General features: G+C 37.9%; 1 protein-coding gene and 1 non-coding gene across 2 annotated transcripts in view; one reads left to right on the top strand and one right to left on the bottom strand.

Moving 5' to 3' along the window:
• Ralgapb (Ral GTPase activating protein non-catalytic beta subunit) overlaps positions 1–10920 on the bottom strand; it is a 153112-nt gene that overhangs the window by 100072 nt on the left and 42120 nt on the right. The window contains exons 4-6 of the mRNA XM_012514666.2: positions 8669–8832; positions 6552–6738; positions 1680–1811 (exon numbers count right to left, since the gene is read on the bottom strand). Of these exons, the coding sequence (XP_012370120.1) occupies positions 1680–1811; positions 6552–6738; positions 8669–8832 (483 nt within the window). The remainder of the gene's footprint in view (positions 1–1679; positions 1812–6551; positions 6739–8668; positions 8833–10920) is intronic.
• On the top strand, positions 5242–5347 carry LOC111816693. Its single transcript, XR_002821042.1, has one exon. It is a non-coding gene; the product is annotated as a U6 spliceosomal RNA (small nuclear RNA).

Here is a 10920-nt window from a genome sequence, read left to right as displayed (position 1 = left end):
GTGCTGGGGGATTGAACCGCGGTCCCTGATGCTTTTGCTAAGCTTGTTCTAAGTAGGTGCTTTAGACCACTGAGCCATCTCTCCAGCCCTGTATTGGGTTTTTTTACACAGAGTTTAGCTATGCAGTTCATCCTGGCCTTCAACTCACTATGTAGCCCAGACTGGCCACAAACTCATAGTGGTCCTCCTGCCTCAGTCTCCCAAGTGCTGGGATTACAGGAGTGTGTCCACCAGATTATATATTATATTGTTAAGGGAATAACAACAAGGGAAAAAAGTCTATCAGTTCAGTAAAGTTTTTTTTTTTTTCAAATTACTTTTCAATCACTGATTCGTTAAATTCATACACATGGATCCACAGATTCACCAGGCCAACTGTATTTTCTAACTTGATAAACTGATACATCTGAAATGCTAAGCAGGCAAGAGATAAGTATTCTAAGAAAATGAAAAAGAAAACAATGCTAGGTCTACTAAGTATTAGCAAATATTGGCCAGGCATGGTGGCACATGCCTATAATCCCAGCACTTGGAAGGCTGAGGCAGGAGGATCCCAAGTATGAAGCCAGCCTGGATTCCATAGTTACAAGGCCCATCTGAAGGGCATAGTGACATCCGGTCTGAAAAAAACAAAAAAGTAAATAGCAGCAAGTATTATTATAAAGTTAATTAAAACTGTGAGTCTGATATAAGAATAAATGCAGAGATTAATAGAATAATGTGACCTAAAAACATGCTGATATGCTTAAAGCAACTGAATATTTTAAAGGAAACAATATTAGGGAAAAATCATAACTGTCTGATCAAAAACACTTAAACTTTAAAAGAGAAATAATCAAAAAAAAAAAAAAAAAAGCATTAAAAACAAAAAATCATTACCAGGCATGGTGGCACATGCTCATGATCCCAGCACCCAAGAGGCGAGAGAGGAGGATCACCGCAAGTTCAAGGCCAGCCTGTACATCATAGCGAGTTCAAGGCCAGCCTAGATAACATAACAAGTATTTGTCTCAAACAAAAGGAAAAATGAAAGATGAAAAATGACTGAAAACTGGAAAGTACTACAAAGTAGAAAAAAATCAGAAAATAGCTCATATCCCTAACTTATAAAAAGGTCATGCAGAGTAATGCAATAGAGTAACATTTTGCAAGAGAGTAACATTCCATGGAAGACAAGAGTAAGTAGGAAGTGATGGAACTAAAGGGAAGAATTTTTATAAAGGCATAGAGTAAGTAGGAGTTTAGCCCTCTGTGAAATAATAAGGTATACTTCTCAGTGAAATTTTAAACAGAGCTACTACAGGAAAACTGGGGGGGGGGGAAAGGGGGGGGTATCAAATTGACTATGGCTGGATACAGGGAGGACTGAGACAGTCTATACTCCCCACAAAATGTGACAGGGTCTCGAGAGAGATATCACCCATGCTGTACCAACAGCATCAGAACAAGTGCTGCATCTACCATGGAGAACAAGCTTCTAGACAGTATAAATCAAAGGCAGTTAGGGATAGCCTAAGGATGCTAGGGTAGGGTCAGCAGGAAGAACATGATGTAGATGGGCCTATTGTACAATACACCTCCACTAATGGATTGTGTTAACATCTACACTCTTAACGAGAGGGTTCTTGCCTTAAGAAATTTAATAGGAGAAAACTCATGAAATAACAAAACCTCAATACCTTAACATATGTAAAAATCGAAACCATGTCTGTGCAACACACTCATTATCCATTTCCGGAGGGATTAGACTGGCATCTTCATCAGGAACTTTAAATGGAGGAAATGAAGGACCATATGTAAAGCGTAGTAATCTAGAAAATAAAAAAATGGATATTATTAAGTCTATTTCTTAACAGAATGAAAAATACATTCAAAAATGAAAACTTAAGAAAATGTAGGTGGAGAGGCCAGGGAGATGGCTCAGTAGGATAAGCGCTTGACTGACAAATGCAAGGATCTGAATTCAATCCCCGGTTCCGCCAAAAAAAAAAAAGAAAACATAGGTGGGGGCCGGAGAGATAGATCAGTAGAATAAGCACCTGCCTGGCAAGCACAGAGTCTTGAGTTCAATCATCAGTACAAAAAAAAAAAAAAAAGAAAGAAAACGTAGGTGAAACATATGTACCTTACTTAAACAAAGTACACAAAACCCTTGTTTATAAAGCAGACAAACATGAAAGGAATTTCCTGTTGTTCAGAAGATTTTTTTGTTTTTTTGAGACAATCTCACTATATAGTGCAGGCTGGTCTTGCACACACTACGGAACCCAGACTGACCTTTTATTTATTTTTTATTTGGTATAGGGTCTCACTACAAGTTCAGACTTATAGTGCTCCTCCTGTCTCAGCCTCCCTAGCACTGGGACTATAGGTGTGCACCACACACCGTTTCAGGGCCGGCATGGCATGTGGTTCTTGTGCTTGCCAGGCAGGCAATTAGACCACTGAGCTATCTCTCCAGCTCCTAGACTAGTCTTTTAAAGCAATTCTCCTGTCTCAGTATTCTGAGTTCTGGGATTGTAGGCATTTTAACCAGCTGTTAAAAAGATTTTTTTCAAAGTCAATTTGAAAAAATAAAAGTGAAGAGTATGAGAAAAACTAGTTTTGCACAGCAGCTTGGGCTGAGTAAAAGAGGAAAAAGCAAGATAAAAGAGCACCATGGTTCCCTGGCAAGCACAAGAGCCTGAGTTCAATTCCTGGTTCGGGGGTGGGGGGGAGAGCACCATGGAGAAAGCCACAATAGCTCAAAAGATTTTTGAAACATATTTGAAGTATTATATATATACATTTTTTTTTTCTGGAACCAGAGATTGAACTTAGGCTTCTACTGAGCCATCTCCCCAGCACCCTATTATTTATATTGTGTATTATTTACAGACAACAGACTGTCATTTATATAATATAAATTATATTAAATTATACAATTAATCATATAATAAAATTACAAATTATTTTTAAAAGACTCATTACACTGCAAAACTACCAATACAACTATTTTATTCATAATAATACCTTTACATGAAGTTTGGAATTTAGTATTGGACATTAGAATACAGTACACTTTTATATTGTACTATAAAAATAACTAAACAACTTAACTGTAATATTCTAAATATACTGGCCCAGTGTGGTAGCATACACCTGTAATCCTACCAGAACACTGTGAGTATGAAGCCAGGCAGGCTTACTACACAATAAGATCCTGTCTCAAAAAAAAACTCTTCAAAACCTTTTGACTCAAATATTTTATGTATAGGTATTATACCTTAATAATAATATATACAGAAGCTATATAAAGTATTCCACTGGGCATAATATAGTCATCAAAACCTCAAGAAAAATTTTAATTATAACTATAAAATGCAAAACAATAAAGTCATTAAAAATACAATCTCAAGAATCATTTAAGAATATTAGCTTGGGCTGGGGAGATGGCTTAGTAGAATAAGTGCTTCCCTGGCAAGCGCAAGGGCCTGAGTTCAATCCCTAGTTCCGCAAAAAAAAAAGAATAATAGCTAGCTGGGCATAATGGTGTATGCCTATAAACCAGCACTTGTGAGGCTGAGGCAGAAGGATTATTATTTCAAGGACAGCCTTCCTATATAGTGAGTTCAAGGTCAGCCTAAGCTGTGTAGCAAGACAAAAACCAAATAAATAAATAAATAAATAAAAATAAAAATGCAAGAGGTAATTAAAGTGAGAACATATGTCAGATGAAAAAGGGAGATAACAGTACTATGGTATATAGCATAATCTCAAATTGGTTTCAGAAACTACATAAGAAAATATGTTAAAATGTTAATACTGATCGCCTGTAAAAAAAAAAAAAAACAGCTACTTTCCCCTACATCTTCCAAATTTTTTATTCTAAATATGCACTGCTTTTATAATCAATACTATCACTTAAAATATTTAGAACACTTATGTTCAAAGATATACCAGAATCAAAAGAATATTCCAAATTTTATATTTTAGTTTACACAATGATAAAAATCTAACATTTTACTCTATTAGTATTTGTTTCCAATACATATTAAATGTATCATAGAGAATTGGTATACTCATCTATCTCATCTTGAAGATCTAACATTTATTAGTTCAGACCAGTCTATCCTCAGATACATACCACTACTTATAAAGTATTTGATCTCATCATCCCTTCTCCCTGCCCCTAATCAAACCTTAAGATCAAATCTCTAGCTCTACCAGTTAACAAGCAAAATAGGAAAAAAAAAAAAAAAAAAAAAAAAAAAAAAAAAAAAAAAAAAAAAAAAAAAAAAAAAAAAAAAAGCAAAATAGGATGAGAAACGTAAATGTGATGACAACATAAATGGAAAAACTCAGAACCTGAAATACTCAACATAATATAAGCTAGATGTGGCAGAGCACACCCTGTAAACAACTATGTGCTCTGTAATCCCTGCTATTCAGCAGGTTGAGGGAGGAAGAACACAAACTGGAGGTCAGCTTGGGCAATGTAGCAAATCCTGTCTTAAAATAAAAAAGAATAAGGATGCAGCTCAGTGGTATAGTGTTTAATTGCACACATGAAGCCCTGTGTCAAATAGCCAAGCACTGGGAAAAGGGGAAGGAACCGACCTCATTTATTCAACAAAAAACTCTTAAAGAAATCAAAGAATGTAAATCTAGGGCTGGGGAGATGGCTCAGTGGAATAAGTGCTTCCCTGGCAAGCGCAAGGGCCTGAGTTCAATCCCCGCTTCCGCAAAAAAAAAAAAAAAAGAATGTAAATCTATAACTTAAAGCAAACTTTAAAAAAACTACACTGAGTAGCCAGGCATAGTGGAGCATGCCTGTAGTCCCAGCACTTTGAGAGGCTGAAGCAGAAGGACTTCAAGTTAAACCCAGTCTCAACAAATTAGCAAAGCTACGTCAGTATAAAAAAATATTAAGAGCTGAGGAGTGTAGCTTAGTACAAAGGCTGTGGTTCAATCGCTACCACCACAAAAGTCTAGGAATGTAATTTCTGAATATTGCTCTCTTATTCAATGGAATCAACTATAAAGATGTACACGGAAATATAAACGCTACCTGGTATTAAAGACCTGTCCACTTTTTAAGGTGTCATAATACTATTATAATTATATTTTTAAAAGAATCCTTGTCTTCTAAAAAAAATTATACATTATATACAGTTGAAATGAAAAAATAAATACTAAAAACATGAAACCTGAATGGTTTCATATATTTAAATGATAAAAGGGCAAAAAATACTGCCTACTGTACTCATTTTGGCAGTACATACACTAAATAGGAACAATACAGAAAAGATTAGCATAACACCTATGCAAGGATGACTCAAGTATTCCATATTTTCTCTCTCTTTTTTTTTTTTCCTATTTTAGGGAAGGGTCTACAGGGTGTTCAGGGTCTTACTACTAGACCGGACTCGTAGTAATCCGCCTGTTTACAGCCTCCCAAGAGCTGGGATTACAAGCGCATGCCCCCACACCCAGTCTCAATTGCTGTCTCAGCGTGCCCCAGGAGCGGGGCCAGCACAGCATTCTCTTTAAAAAAACAAAAAGACTGTCTACTTTATTTATTTTATTTCATTTTTAATAAGAAAGGGCTACTCTTTTTGTTTTGTTTTTGTTTTCTGATGGAACCAGGGATTGAATTCAGGCCCTTGCGCTTGGCAAGCAAGCACTTATTCTACTGAGCCATCTCCCCAGCCCAAGACTGCCTACTTTAGTTGTACTGAAGTATACTCTGATCCTACTTACATAAAATTACATATAAATATATATGAATATATGGATAAAAACTTACAACTTTCTGTGGTTTTTCCTTTAAAATAATAATCATGTATATTTCTACAATTAAAATTTAAAACGGGGCAAGGACCAGCCAAATAGCTCAGCAGACTAAAGCACCTGCTTAGGCAGAGCACAGTGGTTGGGTTTCGATCTCCGGAATGCCAGCCCCGCCCCCAGGGCACACTGAGAAGGCAATCAAGACTGAACATGGTGGCATGTGCCTATAATTCCAGAACTTAGGAAGCTGAAAACAGGAGAGTCACTGTGAGTCCAATCTATGTAGTGAGACCCTTGTAGACCCTGCCCTAAATACATTTAAAAAAAAAATTAAGAGTGGGATTTGGGAAGAAGACAGGGACAGAATTCATCTACTTCTCAAAAATACTTGATTATCCTGAAAGGTTTTAGGTTAGACAGGCATTAGCCAAACTGCTGTACTTATTTTGTTCAGTGGTTAATGCTGTCTAAAGTACAGTGATGGGGCTGGAGAGATGGCTCAGTGGTCTAAAGTACCTACTCGGAACAAGCTTGGCAAAGCACAGGGACCGCGGTTCAATCCCCCAGCACCACATGCCAGCGAGCCGCGCCCCCTGGTGGGCTGAGCTGGCCACACACACACAATGAATAAATAAATAAATAAAATTAAAAAATAAAAATAAAAAAAATAAAGTACAGTGATGAAAGATCCAGGCTTTTCACAATGTACACCACTAATGCAGAGGTCAAAGCAGCAGGGAGAAAATGCCTAAGGTCAGGTGAGGCAGACAATCACCTACCTGGAAGTGAGTGCACAGATGACTTTGCTCCACTGCTCCACCACTGCTGGGTGGTGCCTCCAGTTAGCCACCATCTCTTTGGCTGTCTTCCAATAAGGAGGTGTTGGGAAGCACCGAGTGCAAGCTAGTAACCAAACTTCAAAAAGAACGCCAATCAATTTCTCTGCTAGATTCTCAGCAATGCCACCTGACCAATGAAACGAAAGAAAAGAATCTTTAATTCACTAATTTGGAACAATTGGCCAAAAATAAAAATGCTAAGTACTGACTTTCAAATAAATATTCAAAAGCAAAAATGAAAATTAATTATTAGGTGCACCTATAAAGGAAATCAAAGACAAAAAAATCAACAAATTACTTTGAGAGTGTTCAAGTTGCCCTACTTGGTTTATAGTGAAGATTTAACCTTCTAGCAAGAGGAACCCAACCCAACCTATACATAAGAGAAAGGAAAGGATAAGTGTCTATTACAAGTTAAGTTTCTATGTGAAGGAATTCATATATATGACCTCAATCCTCAAATTATTTTTGCAGAATAAATATTTCTAACACATATTATCAATTACTCATTATACCATTTTGAAGACAAAAAAATTTGGTTCAGGAAGTTTTGCTAGCCTTAAAGTTTGCCATAAAATGCTTCATACAAACAAAAAAAAAAAAAAGGCTTAAAACACTTGAAAGATACCCTTAAAGAGAGAGAGAGAAAAAAGCGGAAGCCCTAGTGGTGGGTAAGAGAGAGGCCTAACAGAGCCGTTTTTGTTCTGAGCGCTGGAACCAGAAGAAGCAATAGTAATGGACTTTATTCTGCAGTGCTCCTGAAGGCAAAGTTAGGACTAACAGGAAAAGTAGCAAGGATGCATATTTTAAACAAGCAAAGCACCAACAACAAAGAGGTCTAGAAGGGGATGAACTACCTGCCTTGTGCTTCGGACATCACTGGTATGAGAAGTAAGTGGCAGACAGCTATTGACACAATGACTGCCCAACTATCATCAATACTAGACAGGGCATTTCTATCCTGGGGCTCCTTTCCACACTAACATTCTCTCTTGGTTACCTTTTCTCATTGATGAGACAAAATACCTAACACCAAAAGTTAAAGGAGCGAAGGTTTATTTAGCTTAGTTTGTGGAAGTTTTAATTCTTAGTTTGCTGGCTCTAAGGCAGGGTAACATGGCGAGGGGCATCACGGAGAAACTGTTCATGGCAGCCAAAAGGCAGTGAAGCAGCAACCAAGTCCTCTTTCTGTCCCTTATATTCTATCCAAGGTATATACCCTTAGGGTGCATAGGACTCACACCCAGCATGGGCCCTTCCATTATTCACACCCAGAACTATACCAAACCAATTCCAGCTTCATCCACTCTCAATCCAGCACCTCAAAAAACCCTACTTATAGCCACATGACACTCTGGAGAACATCTAGACACAAGCCACAACAAATCTCATGATTCCTTTTAGATATCTCCCCCAGACACTGTAACTGTGACGACATCAGCACATCTGTATGCGATAGTAAATACTGATCAATAAGCAACAACGAGAATGTGTGGAACCACAACACCAACTTACAGTTTATGGACACTGTGCTTTAACATGCAAAGCAGGGCTTCTGAAATACACTTCAAAATTATATAAAACTGTAGATTTCTAAAATGACTAATGAATAGCATAATGTTATATTTCCAAATAGAACACTTTACGACTCTGGAGGTTTCATTTGCTAACAGCGTGTCTTCCGTCACTGTCTTGTAGACTCAACTTTAGTAACCACTTTACCATCATATACATTATCTACAGGATCTGTTTTAAGATTTCATTGTTTCTTACATAAGCTCTACCCTAAAACCCTAAATAAGCCAGTATTCTAATGTTTATCAAATATGCATAATTCACTGTGTCCTTCCCTACATCAGCAAAATTACCACTGAAGGTAAAATAATTTCCTTAGCCACATTATGCCTTTGAGGTTCCTGTTCTACCAACTATTTATCTTAGTTGGTCAACTGTCATACCAAAATTTAAACCCCAACAAGTCTATCACTGACTGAGTTTAAATGTGAACTGTATCTGGAGCTAGAAAACAAAATAAATAAATAAATAAATGAACAAACCTTGAACAGTTGGTGGGGCCAGAAGTATATCATTAATCTGCAGAAGAAACAATAGTAAGACTTCCCAGGTTTCTCGGGCCATGATGGATGACTCACGGGCCAGTTTTTGAATGGCTCGCAGGACCTGTAAGCACAGTCGGATCTGGCTGGAGCCCTGTTCCTGTCTGAAGAACACAGACAGATATCACTGACAAGTCTGAAAGAGAGCAACAGCCAAAGAACAGGCAACGTACAGATGCAACAAAAAGTGGCCCAATGAAGCTCCTTCGGAGCATCAACTAACAGGCTGAGTAAACTCTCCTCAGCTTAGAGCCACTTGTTCCCCAACATATACTCTGGGGTCTCAACCTACCACTCCTACGAGAACTTAGTTTCCAGCAGCAAGGGAGAATGCTAGACTATAAATTTCCCCACTGAGCTTTCTATGCCTAAAACATGCCTGACACATAACAGCAGACACTCAATGGGTTTCTGCTGAATGAATCATTCCTACTCCTTACACTGAAGCAGAAAGAACTTTGCATCTTAATTTTTTAAAACATACACAAAAATTCTGCATGTGATCTAAAAGTGCTCAGAGTCCCTTCAAAGCTAAAGTCAGCTAGGAAGAACCTATTCAAGATTGATGAGTAGAGAAAGAGCAACAGAGATGAACACCTGCTACTATTCCTCTAATTTTTTTTTTTTTAAATGGGAGTGCTAGAGGTTCCCATGATACACTGGAGCTATAATTTTTAAATTCTCTTTATCCTCTGCAAGATTATTATGTATTTTTTCCCAAAGAAAGCCAATCTACAAAACAGATCAAAGTATCATGTCTAGGTTGGAAAGGAAGATCAATCCAAACTCCTTCCATCACTCTACTTCCCAAGATGGACCTCTTGAGAATGTCAAGAATAGGAGAAAACCCACTACATCAGTAATAAATGCTACTGCCCTTCAGACTGTTCATGTAAAACAGAAGACAGCACCTACATTACTAAAATAAACTTTGAGGTCGAGGTTCTGTATATTATGACTTGTTGCAAAGAACTAGTAGAAACTTGTCTGGATCACAGCAGGGAACCTTAGACCCTCCTCTACAAATTCTGAAAACTAGAAGGAGTAACTTCAGAATTCTCATCCCAACTTTATAACACAGATTTCCAGGCTCTGGACCATGATCCAGAAAACTGAACAATTATTCTGGAGTTGCAATCAAAACCACTAAACTTTAACTAGAAAAATAAGAACTAAAGCAAAATGATGAGACAATCACTTCAAGAAAAATCAAAAAGAGCAAATGTCCCACATTCCACCAGAGGTGAATCCAGCCATGTAAAGCCATGAGACTCAGGTTTGTGTTTATTGCTCTGGCTTTAGGAAGAATAGTAAATTACCTAACAGACCCAAGAAAAAGAAGCCTAGAGATAAAAATAACACTAGTGGTTCTGAGGCTAACGCTCTTCTAAGCAGCAATAGTACTGTATACCTCCTATGGTCAGTGAAACTTACTTAGTACTTCTAGGTACATGCATATGAGGACACAAATATTCCTCTAGTGCTTTAGCCTCACCCAAAAGGACTAAATTCAGAAGCAGGATCTAACTTTCTAAAACAAGGAGAAGCAAGGTGATCTTTATATAAAAATGAACAAAAAATGGGCCGGGGAGATAGCTCAGTAGAATAAGCACCTACCCGGCAAGCACAAGGCTCTGAGTTCAATCCCCAGTACCACATACACATAAAAAAAAGCTGGGCATGGTGGTATACACCTGTATTTCCAGCACTCAGAAGGCTGAGGCAGAAGGATCACAGAATTTAAGGCCAGCCTGGGATATTATGAGACCTGGTCTCAAAAACAAAACAAAAAAACCAACAAAGATCTAAAAACCAGGGATTTTTCTTTTCCCCTCTCAAAAGCAACTATGGTCTTCAGAAAAACTGCTCTGGAACAAGGGCCAGAGAATTATAGCCATCAGGTCAAACCTAAACTACACCTACTCTTGTAAGTAAAGTTCTATTGGAATACCCCCATGCTTCTTCACTTATGTAATCTATGGCTGCTTTCTTGCTATACTACCAGAATTGAATAGTTATGACATCATATGGCCTTCAAAACTGAAAATATGTACTACCTAGTTCTTTACAAAAAGTTTGTTGAGGGGGCCTGGGCCTAGCTCAGTCCTTTAAGTGGCTGCTTCCACAAAGCTGTCAGCCTCAGGTGGCAGGAGTTCGAACCTCACAACTCTCCCGCTGGCCAAACGTGCCCT

Source organism: Octodon degus, unplaced genomic scaffold, assembly GCF_000260255.1.
Source record: "Octodon degus isolate 3935 unplaced genomic scaffold, OctDeg1.0 scaffold00037, whole genome shotgun sequence".
Taxonomy (NCBI): domain Eukaryota; kingdom Metazoa; phylum Chordata; class Mammalia; order Rodentia; family Octodontidae; genus Octodon; species Octodon degus.
Note: the sequence above shows the minus strand (reverse complement) of the source record. Positions and strands in the feature narration are given on the sequence as shown.